The sequence below is a fragment of the Hemicordylus capensis genome, chromosome 2, assembly GCF_027244095.1.
Source record: "Hemicordylus capensis ecotype Gifberg chromosome 2, rHemCap1.1.pri, whole genome shotgun sequence".
In the NCBI taxonomy this organism is placed as follows: Eukaryota; Metazoa; Chordata; class Lepidosauria; order Squamata; family Cordylidae; genus Hemicordylus; species Hemicordylus capensis.
In genome coordinates this window covers 326,111,778-326,123,525 of record NC_069658.1, presented here as the reverse complement: position 1 = coordinate 326,123,525, position 11,748 = coordinate 326,111,778, and the positions used below count along the sequence as shown (strand labels likewise).

Here is an 11,748-nt window from a genome sequence, read left to right as displayed (position 1 = left end):
TAAAAATAAACTCCATTGCGTTCAAATGTCTGAGATCCTTCCCTGGTAAGTGCATATAGGGTTGCATATGCTCAGGGATGTAAACCAAACCAAACTAATTTGTGCTCCCAGCATATTTTGCTCCCTATAGGAGACCAGTAAGTCCCACCAAAGCGAGGAAGAAATAGAGAAAAGAGCAAGAATTAGCACCATTCCTCAGGAGAAAAAGAGGTGGTGGGGGGAGAATGAGGAATCTGCCTCTTGGTAAAATTTTAAGATGATGATGATGATGATTTTCATTTTATATCCCGCTCTTCCTCCAAGGAGCCCAGAGTGGTATACTACATACTTAAGTTTCTCCTCACAACAACCCTGTGAAGTAGGTTAGGCTGAGAGCGAAGTGACTGGCCCAGAGTCACCCAGCTAGTATCATGGCTGAATGGGGATTTGAACTCAGGTCTCCCCAGTCCTAGTCCAGCACTCTAGCCACTACACCACACTGACTCTCAGGGGCGTAGCAAGGTTGGAGTGGGCCCAGAGACAAGAGTTTAAAATGGGCCCCCCCACCCCACTGAAGTTCAGCTCAAAAGTTCTGTAAATTGCTGAAGGGAATTCTTGAGGAGCCGCCAAGTACAAAAAAAGGTTTAAATAAAAGATAACTCATACTGAAAGGTCACCTGTAGAGACAGCAACTGCTTTCCATCAGTCTCTCTTTGGACTCATAATATTATTCACATGTCTAGTAAATAAATACCAGTCCAGTGCAGCATTTATAAGCAAAGTGAGGTATAATGTGTAGTGGTTATAGAGTGCTTAGAGAGCCAGTGTAGTGTAGTGGTTAGAGTGCTGGACTAGGACAGGAGAGACCTGAGTTCAAATCCGCATTCAGCCAAGAGACTTGCTGGGTGACTCTGGGCCAGTCTCTTCTCTCTCAGCCTAACCTACTTCACAGGGCTGTTGTGAGGAGAAACCTAAGTAAGTAGTACACTGCTCTGGGCTCCTTGGAGGAATATAAAAATGATTAAAAATAATCATCATCATCCCAAAATGCGGGCAGCATCACTTTTCAGGGGAGGCTTGTTTACACAGCCTGTTTTGCAAAGCAAGGAGAAAATGCTGGCTTTCCCAGTTCTCGTTTTCCAGAAAAACGACCGGCCACATTTGTTGTGTTGTCTTGCGGGGGGTGCGGTTGGCTGGCTGGCTGGCTGGCTGGCTGCTTGGTTTTTTGGCGGAGATTCCTTTGTGCGTGCACCCTTCCCCCCTCCCCAAGGCTTTCCCTTTCCCTGCCAGCCCGCTTGAGCAGAGCAGCCTTCAGCTGAGTGGCATGCAGTTTCCATCCAGTTCTAGAAGCGCGCCACTGCCTCTCCTTGCCTGCCTGCCACAAAAGAGAGAAGCTAGTCCTTGCCTCGAGGTAGCAGCTTCGGGAAGAGTTCCCGGCTCCTCGAGCAGCTCTCCCTACTAGCAGCTGCCTGCCTCCTCGCCCCTTGCAGCCCCGCTTCTCTTGCTCTGGCCACCCCCTTCTCCTACCAGCCCACTCTTCTCCTCCCTTTCCCTGCCAGCTCCTCCACGACGCCCCTGGCGTGTGTGCCCTGCTCGTCCGCTCCTTGCCTTCCATGCACGCCACGCTCGCGCGCGTTGCTGCCCCTCTCCTTGGCTGCCAGCGCTGCTGGCAGTGGAGTTCCCGCAGCCCATCTCCGCGCACTGGTTGCTCGCTGCGAGGGGAAGCCGGGAGAAGAAAGCCGCCCTGCCTCCGCCTCGCTCCCCCAGGCAAGAAGCCTCGGAAAAGCAGGATGCAGCCGACTCGAAGGCGTGTCTAGGTGTTGCTGCTGGCGGAGGCGAAGCAGGTGGAGCACTGAGGAGAGCTGCGGGGCTTCAACGGAGGAGGAGCCTACAAGGGGAAAGGGTGGAGAGGGAGGGAGGGATGGCAAGGAAACATGGCACGCACGCTCGCACGCATGGAGGAAAAGAAAAAAGAAAATAATTCAAACTGAAGGCGCTTCAATGCGGCAGGCGCTGGGTGGGAGGAGGCACGTGACATGTCTCTGGAGGGGCCCCCAGAAGCCGGGGCCCCTAGACAGCTGCTTCCCCTTGCCCAATCATTGTTACGCCCCTGCTGACTCTCTTAAACATTGGGAAGGAACCCCAGTTATTATTATCATTGTTTACATTTATGTCTCGCTCTTCCTCCGAGGAGCTCAGAGCAGTGTACATGGTTATTTTTATCCTCACAACAACCTTGTGAGGTAGGTTGGGCTGAGAGATGCACGCCGGGGCTCAAGGAGCTCCTGAAGTTACGCCTAAGTCTGCCCTAAAAGTCATTCTCCCTGCTTCCCAACGTGGAAGTAGGGCTGGTTGTGGTCTCTCACTGTACTGAGATAAAAACCACTCTCTGCAGATGCTCAGAAGCAGGGTCTTCCGTAGTGGGGTGCAGGGCTGGGGGGCAAATCAGCATGTGCAGGGCCTCTTTAACATTTCATATCATTACAGAATCATAGTGACTGATGACATACAGTGTAAATAGTGTGAGTGAGGTTTTTGGACATGTCCAACCAGCTTTGCATTTCTAAAGAAAAATAAAATAAAATAAAAGCACAACACATGCTTCACAGTTCTCACGCAGACCTTCTGGGTTGCAAACCAACTTGAACATAAGTGTATTTATGAATGAATGAATGAATGAATATAAATATAATATTGTTTATTCCAGAAGTTTTTGTAATTTTCTGCCCTGAAACAAGCCACTTATAGGACTTTTTAGATAGCTTTTTTTAAAAGCCAGCAAAATTTCCAATCTGTTCTAAATTAAATATTCAGAGACTTCTCAGTCCTCCGCCCCCATATCAAAGCCCTATGGCAAGCAGATCCCTATATATCCAGGGGGTGGGGGTAACCACAAAATAAATAAAAAGGGATTCATTTTCTACCTCCATTCCTGGCCAAGGCTGGGTTGGGCTGGGCTGGGCTGGGCAGAGGGTCTGTAGAAAACTCTGGTGGGTAAGGGCAGCCAGCGATGGCCACTCTGCCTGCCTCCTTCCTTGCTTGCTCGGAGAGCTTCAGCTTCAGTGAGGCCTACACAGAGGCCTCTCTGGAAGCCCTGCCCACCCGCCAATCAGCTGAGAGGCAGAGAGAGGAGCTCTAGCAGCTTGCAGGCTGCTTGGATTTCCGACCAGGAGGGCAAGCAGGAGAGAGGGTGAACAGGGCAAGTGGCTGAGGGGCCTTGGGGATGGGCAGGTGGGCAATGGGGAGTCATGTGACGTGTCTCTGCGGGGGGCCCTCGAGGCAGTGGGGGCCCCAAACAACTGTCTCCCCTTGCCTAATCATAGTTATGCCCATGCCTGGTATGGGTGATGCATTTTGTGAAAGTTGTTTGTCAAGTGCCAGAGTTAACGCTGACTGCCAAACAATTAAAGCCCCCATCAGACACCAGCATGTAGACTCCGTAATCAGCCACGTTCAATTGGACTACATAGAGACGATGCCTTGAATGGCCAAAGGAAATCAGTTCTGTCTTGTAATTCTGGATCACTTTTCAAAATGGATAGAAGCTATCCTCACCAGAACCAATTCCGCTTCAATTGCAGCCCAAATACTTTTCGATGTGGTCATCAGTAGGTCTGGAGTGCCTAAATACCTATTGGAGAGAGGAAGTTCCTTCAATGGACACATTACACAAGAGCTTTGCAAAGCTCTAGGAACATAGGAAGCAGCCATATACTGAGTCAGACCATTGGTCTATCTAGCTCAGTATTGTCTTCACAGACTGGCAGCGGCTTCTCCAAGGTTGCAGGCAGGAATCTCTCTCTCAGCCCTATCTTGGAGATGCCAGGGAGAGAACCTGGAACCTTCTGCTCTTCCCAGAGTGGCTCCATCCCCTAAGGGGAATATCTTACAGTGCTCACACATCAAGTCACCCATTCATATGTAACCAGGGTGGACCCTGCTTAGCTAAGGGGACAAGTCATACTTGCTACCACAGGACCCAAATTACTCAAATATCACATAGCACATCATCCACAATCATCGGGATTGGTGGAAAGGTCTCATCGCACCCTCAAATAAGCACTCCAGAAAATGGTCAAAAAAGATGGTAAAAATTGGGGTGAGTGCTTCCCTGTCATTCTCATGGCATTGAGAGGTTCTAGAGCAGTATATGGGTATAGTCCACATGAAGTCATGACTGGACATGTCATGAGAATGATGGAATCGTACTGGTTAGGAGTTGAAATTCAAAACTCATGGGAACCTGCAGTTATTAAAGAAAAATGGATTCAAGAGCTCATCCAGCAAGTTTCAGACTTGTGCTTACATGTTACTCAAAAATTCTGCACTATTCAGCAGGAAACTGACAGAAGACTGGGATGGACTAATTAAAAACAACCACCCTGTAGTGTGGGAAGTTGGCCAGACAGTCATGTATAGGAAACTTTCAATCAAGGCTCACTCGCTTTCCCACAAATAGGATGGCCCCACCTTCATCATTGATAGAGCAAGTCCGTCTGTTTACAGACTAGAGCTCCCCGTGAAAAAAGGAGGCGCTCCCTGGAAGATATAGTTTCATTCAGTGCAGCTAAAAGTCTGGAAAAGGCCTGCGCCTTTGCTAGAGGAGGCAGTTCCTCCTGGTAAAATTTAGATTCAGTGTGTTTTTGTATGTCGAGCATTGCCCACTTCTCTCATTATGTGTTTTTTCAGCAGTTAGGATGACTGTATATCACCATGGGTGGTCCCACTGGCAATTCCAACTCTGCCCATTAGCATATGTTCAAATCTGGGCAGGCACAATAACAATTCAAAATGATGTTCCTATTATTATTGATGATGAGGGAATTGGCCCTTCTGACCCTCAAGAACTAAGTATTTGGGAGCTAGATCCCTCCCGCTTACCTCAACAGTAAATTAGGTGGCCATAGACACTGTAGGTCCAGCAAAGGTAAATTGTTTTACCCTATTCACCTGGTTTGCATGTTGTTGTTGATTCAAGTTCAGAGTCCCTTTTGTTTTTAAGCCACCCCCACCTAGGTGCCTAGGCATGGGAGGTGTCAAAAGTTAAGCTTAAGTTAGGTGCATGCGTGTAAGCCTAACTTCCTTAGTTCCAGCAACGTCCAGAAAGAAACAGGCTGCCAAACTCATGTGATGCCAACCTGCCATTATGGGAGGCACAGCCTCACCGTACCTTTCCTGGGAGATGGCACCCCGGACCAAGCCATTTGCCAGCTGTTTTCCAGGAGTTTCCTTGCCAGTTGTAAGACAGAGAAGCCATCTTGGAGCTGGGAAAACCAGCTCCTCTCCAAGACCTGCTTCTCTGTTGCTTGGGAAACCTGGATGCCTGTGTTTTCGGCTGCTGATGACATCACTGCACTGCCAGGTTCGTGCCACATCTCTGGAAACCTTTTTGCCATTTTTGTTCCTATAAAGCACCAAGAGACACAAGCTGGTGCTGCTAGTCAGGCAAGCACATTGAATCCACTCTCATTTGCTACCAGAGAATCTACTCTTGGAACACCTCAGAAACAGCAAAACCCAGTACCCCATGAGCTGGTGGGTTTGGGGGTGGTTGGCACTCTATGTGCACTACACCACCACTCACTCTGGGCCACCCTGGTGCCCTCCAAGTGGAGTTATGGGGCTGCTGAAATCCCCATTATTCCTTATAGGGGGAAAGCTTAAAGAAATTCAGAAAAGTTCTTTAGAAATCACCCCTTTCACCAATTCCTTTGAAATCTGGATGGTAGCAGGCAACCATTAGGGCACTACCACCTGACCAACTCTTCTGCCTCCGAAACCCCCTTTCTGCCCCGAATCTGCCCCAAAGACATGCCAATTTCAAAAATCATTTTAAAATCACACCTTTGCCCAATTTCTTTGAAATCTAGGTAGTAGATTCCTTGCACCCATTGGGGCACTACCACCCACTACAACCCACTCTGGGCCACTCTGGTGCCCCCCACGTGGAGCTAGGAGATTGCTGAAATCCCCTTATTCCCTATGGGAAAAAGCTTAAAGATGCATAAACTTCATAAATTCTTTAAAAATCACCCCTTGGCCCAATTTCTTTGACGGGTGGTAGCTTCCACCCACCCCACTCTTTTGGCTCCGGGACCCTTTTTAAAAATCTGAATCTGTTCGGATTCAGAAAATTTGGGTACAAATCAAATCTAGGGTGAGTCGGGGTGTGTGAGTGTGTCAGATTAGGACCCAAAACAAATCAGGGGTGTTTCGATTCAGATACAAACCAAAATGAAAAAATCAATTCGTGCACACCCCAACAGTGTCATTCACTTTAAAGGGCTCAGTGTTTAGATGGTATGATAACTGCAGTTGTAATTACTTGTATACAGTGATCTTCACTATTTTTAGAGTGGAGGCTGCAGCCAGAGGTGCACCTAGGTAATTTTGGAACCTGAGCTTTTGTCACATGTTCACGAGTCACATTGTGCAGACCTGAGGAAACAGATAATAAATGATAAAATCAGATAAATGATAGACAGTTTGTTACCTCTTCTGATTATTTCTCAAGAATGCCCTTGTGTAAATAGGTGCAAGCTTTGTACCTATCTACACAAAGGCATTCTTGAGAAATAATCAGAAGAGATAACATAATACTGAGCATTTCTAGAGCTCCAATTTTATTGAAACAGAAATGGTTCCACCAGAATTGACAAAACAACCTGTCTATTAATATCAAGAAATGTGAATACATTTATTTAAGTCAACACACAAGACTTATGTCCATCACTTGACAAAGAGTCTTTTCGAAACGGAGGTTCACCAGATCACTGTAGTGTATGCGGACATCTTTATCATCAATTTGGTTATAGACTTCATGTGCTCTGTTCATGATATATAGTTTGTGGACTTTATCATTTATCTGATATTATATTTATTATGGCATCTATTGGTATATATAATTGTATTATGTATACTTAATATATTCATATATTGTATATATTTCAAAATATAGTAATTTGTATCTTATTGTGGTCTTTCTCTCTATACTGGTTATTTTATGAGGGATCTTTTTGCCATTTTTGAGACACATTTAGATCCCAGTATGCTTTACATATTTTGTTCTAAGAATTCATTTCAGATGAAACAGAAGTTGTGGTGAGTTACTCAGCTTCAGTGTGAACCTGCCTTTGGAACTGGTGATACAAGTGTTCACACCAAGAAGCTGAATGCTGGATCTACAAATGTCAAGTACTTATACTCACTTCCGAAGTATTTTTCCCTCCCAGCTGGCATATATGCATTTCTATGTACAACCTTCCCCCAAAATTATGTTTAAAAAGGAAGAACACACTAATCTGTGCATTGATGGAATAGAAAGGTGGCTTGTTGGTTATGTCTCAAACATTAGCCCAGGGTTTACCAACCTTCAGCCCCAGATGTTGTTGGACTACTATTCTCATAATCCCCAATTACAATGCCCAGTTGGAGTTGTAATCAGGATTGGCAACACCTGGATTAGCCACCACAAGCATAATACAATCAGGGCTTGGAAAAGAGAGAGTGTGAGTGTGTCTGTAGATGGACGCAGCAAAAGTTATATCAAGTAGCCTATAATGTTCCTGAAAGGTAATATCTGTACTCATCTTTATTTGAACTTGAGCACTGGCCGCAGTACATATAAAATGCAGACAATCTGAGTTAAACTATGAACCAAGAACTGCTTTAATAGGTAGGTATTAAAGAGAGCTACATACTATACAAGAAGTGTGACACAAACATTCTTTCTGTCACGAATACATGCATCAACGAGGTGATAATATGTAGAACAACAAGCAGTCTTAGCAACAGGATAAGAGGGAATGATTTTACACTGTGAAAAATTAGACAAGGCCCTGTCTACACTAAAGGTTAATTCACTTCTGTTTGGTATGTTGTCACTTTGTTCTTTACAGCACATTTCAGTTCACTCCTTCATTGCTCCCATGACTCCCATGGCGAGCCCGGTGGCCTCCAAGTGGTTAACCCTCTTAAGTAACCCTCCCCTAAGCCCAGGTTAGTGGAGCAAGTGCTCCACTAACCGGGGATCTACGATTGTGAGTTGCTGTGGCGTGGCAACTCATGAGTAGACCCCCAACCGGGAGACTTAAAAGCAGCCTCCCAGTTCGGGGGTCTCTCCAACATGCCCTGCACACTTGTGCAGGGCATGCTGGAGCTTCCAGGGGCCGCACGGCCCCCAATCCCCCCCCAGCCCCCGCCGGCTCCATGACGGAGCCAGCAGTTGTGTGCGCAGGCGGATTGGCCCCTTAGAGAGACAGAGGGTACTATGAAAATGTAAGATTAATAATACTTGTTCTTAGACAGAAAAAACCATTAATTTAGATCATTATGTTTATTAGGAAGTAATATTTTAATATTGGTCAACATTAAGTGTATACTTATCAATATATTTAATTATGCTATTTGGTTGTCTCTCTTATTCTACTATAAACTATGTTAATTTTTAAGAAAGAAAGAAAAATCAGGTCCCTTGGTCCAAAAGCCCTTCTCCCTAGATATGGGATAGAGCGGTGTAGTTACTCAGCAGTGAAAAATACTTTGCACATGTTCAATAATATGCATCTTACTTCACAAATCTTATAGCCACTTCTTGGTACTGAAGGGAGGCTCCAGGGCTATGCCCTAGTACTTAGATTCCCCCATTCTTCCTTGTCTTTCCTAGGCACAGGTCCTAGAATAATTTCACAGGTTACAGCATCAGACACTCCAGTCTCTGAGGTACTTCACTTGCCTTGTATGCCTGCTGTCTCAAGGTGGGGAATTGTGATGCAAAAAAGAGAGACCTGTTAATTGTTTAAAAGGCAAGGGGGTGGGGTTCTTTGCAGAATATATCGTCCTACACCAAAGGAATGTTGGGTGAAAGGAAGGCCTTTTCTCCTTTCAGCAACGATATCACAGAATGTATTTTGTAAAAATCAAAACAAAATGTCTTTAATGCAGTTCTTCAGATATTGGATGCCTCGTTGTATGGTGCTGCACATAGTTACACGGAGTCTGAGGTGTGGCCTCAGCTGGAAAAGCAGCCACATGAAAAAGGAGGAATCCTGACAATCAGTTTTAATGGCTTCTTGCAAGTCAGAAGATGGTGGTGAGTTTAAGAGCTACTGCAAGAGGTTTGCTGTTAAAGGGTGAATGCTGTCTGCCCCCTCACATCTCCTTTTTGATAATACACAAGTGGTCAATGAACTTACAAGCATAACCCTGAAATGATTTTTATGTGAGATAATTCAAATAAACAAATATTGTATCAACCTGATGTTGAGTTTTGTTCTGTGGTTATATCTGCATTTTCACATGGAAGGCTATTCCTATGGAAGCAAAAGAGTCTGTCCCAGTTGTTTGAAGGCATTGTCTGTGCATTCCAAATATTCTGTCTGTACAAACTTCCCCAAAGTTTGTAGCCGAGCTGCAAAAGTGCCTTCCCATTTGGTAACACTAGAGGACCTGGTACCTCAAGAATAGGCACTCCCTTGGCAAACAGAAGGCAGGACTGTTCCTGGGTGACTGTGAAGAGGGAGGGGAGAGCTTCCGGATGAGCAACTTCAGCCTAACTTCATCACTTTATTGATCCAGTCAACATAGAGGGAGACACGGATGAAGGTGGCAGGCTGGTCTTTGCGAGCACAGACGCGGGATGGAGTGATCACACCTTCTAGCACCCAGCAGTCATGAGTCAGGCAGGCCAAGGGGCCTCCAAAATCACCCTGCAGGGATGGAGAATCAGTTCCAACAACAGCACACCTAAGGCCTGACACTCTAATTCTCAAGGCAGACTTTAGGCCAGGCATATAAGGCAGTTTTTCTTATTCCTGGAATTTGCTCAAGCATTCACATCATCTCTGTCTCCATTCTAGTCATGAGACCCTTTATTTGGTGATGCAGGGCTAAACTACATAGGACTAACAGTGTATTTGCAAACACACCTGGGCTATTCTTCTCTTGTGAACAGTGTGTGCATGCACATACAGGCCCAGTCTGGATTGGGTGTTGGGGTTGGGGGGGCTATAATACTTGCCCCCATCCAGTGAATTCAATCCAGATCATTCCCCACCCCAAGGTAGCTGTTTACAAGATGGCAGGGGGAGGGAAGCTTCTGCACCAATGCACGCTTGTTTCCCTTATAAATAACCAGTCCCCAAATTCCTGCCCCGCTCACCTCACAGGACCCCACGGCTACATGCAGGGGAGATGTACACAACTCGCTGTCCTTCAAACGGCCTCGCAGTGCCACATTGCATTCCCGGTTGCTCATTACTGGCAGCTTGGCCACATTGAGCACATTGTCGTTACCGGTACCTGTGTGAGGAGCAGAATCAGGTCACATAAAATGGCTTGCAAAATGTCCCCTGAAGAACTGGACCATGTCACGAAGATCAGCCTGAGCCAGGGCCACTTAAGTGTGCCTATCACTTTTTTAGCTCAGCTGGGAGGAAACTGTGCAAGAGTTATTGTGTAGCTCTAGTACTCGGTATTGTCGTAAGATACAGCAGGGCAACCACTAAAGAACAATCTGGCATCTAGAAGGGTGAGTGCCAGACTGTAACCTTTCCCCCACAAGCCCTCCCCTTCCCCTTTTCCTGGACGGCTTCATACCTCTGGTGTCACCCCAGCCTGCAATCTCACACTCTGTATTCTCGGGCACTATGTAGCGCTCAGGTGGGAGACAGATCAGTGCCACACGCTGGTTCAGGATCACTGGCCTGTAAAAAGAGGGCGGCATAAAACCATTCACCTACAAAGGTGAGCACCGGATCGCTGGGCACAAATTACATCTTGCATCAACATCATGCCCATGGCCAGCTGCCATCCCACACAGGAGCAATACTTCTGCATTTCTCTGCAAATGTTAGTGCGATCTGTGGCAACAACTGCACATGGACCACCGGCAGTAAGAATGTGCACGAAGCGGATTTGGTGAATCATTTTGAATCCAAATGAAATGCAAAATGCTCAAACCACTTTGTCGAAACAGCAGTCAAACTGGGTGTTTCAACGAAATGAACTCGAAATTCCCATGGGGTTTTTCGGGAAAAGTTTGGGGTTTTTAAAAATCACCCACTTGCTCATTTCTTTTGTGGGTTGGGTGCTAGGTCACACCCATCATGCCCTACCACACAACCCACTTGGGTATCCCTAGGAGCTACCCAGAGGGAACAATGGGGTGTTTCGAGTTCCTCATTGATTCCTATGGCCGAAAGAAGCTGCACTCAGGGAGTGCACATGACAAAGTTTGCATTGCCATTTGCAATGCATTTTGCGACCCTGCCTTGCAAAACACTGCAAATTAGAAGCACACAGTAAAAGGGAATCTGTCCCTCCCAACACAGAACACACATTTTTTCAAACATAGTCCAGAAATGGCCAAAAAAGAATCACTGACCCAAAATCCAGTCCACTGATCACCACAGTGCCTGTGCTGCAGTGAGATCACTGGCACAAGTTGCTCTTTCACACACGATTATGACTCCTTACTTCAGTATTGCAACAGCTGCTACAGCAGCACCCCTAGCAGCAAACAGAGCCATAATTAAACTCAACTACCGCAACTTCAGCCACATCTTGACTTACGCTACACCTTGCAATGCAGATTGCAGAGCAGACCAGAGCAGTGAGTGAGATCCAGCAAAACCAGACAAGTTAGTCTCAAGGCCAGACATGGAGCTCATCTCACAGCAATCACCAAGAAAATATCACACACGCACACACACACACACCCCTGAGCTGCCGCTGTCCATTTCTTGCCATAATAAACCTAACTACAACTCA

The 11,748-nt window shown here is 46.3% G+C and overlaps 1 protein-coding gene and 1 long non-coding RNA gene across 7 annotated transcripts in view; both read right to left on the bottom strand.

The window, feature by feature from the left end:
- Positions 1 to 2,660: 2,660 nt before the first annotated feature.
- LOC128347228 (uncharacterized) lies at positions 2,661 to 6,438 on the bottom strand. Its single transcript, XR_008317450.1, has 2 exons — positions 6,305 to 6,438; positions 2,661 to 3,610 (listed from the first exon to the last, which is right to left on the bottom strand). It is a non-coding gene; the product is annotated as an uncharacterized LOC128347228 (long non-coding RNA).
- A 1,185-nt stretch (positions 6,439 to 7,623) lies between these two features.
- MST1 (macrophage stimulating 1) overlaps positions 7,624 to 11,748 on the bottom strand; it is a 32,679-nt gene continuing 28,554 nt past the window's right edge. For 5 of the 6 annotated variants that reach the window (XM_053291150.1, XM_053291148.1, XM_053291146.1 and 2 more), the window contains 3 exons: positions 10,576 to 10,682; positions 10,139 to 10,278; positions 7,624 to 9,686 (listed from right to left, as the gene is read on the bottom strand). In XM_053291150.1, coding sequence (XP_053147125.1) covers positions 9,525 to 9,686; positions 10,139 to 10,278; positions 10,576 to 10,682 — 409 coding nt within the window. In that variant the 3' untranslated portion in view covers positions 7,624 to 9,524. The other variant, XM_053291152.1, reaches the window with a different exon arrangement.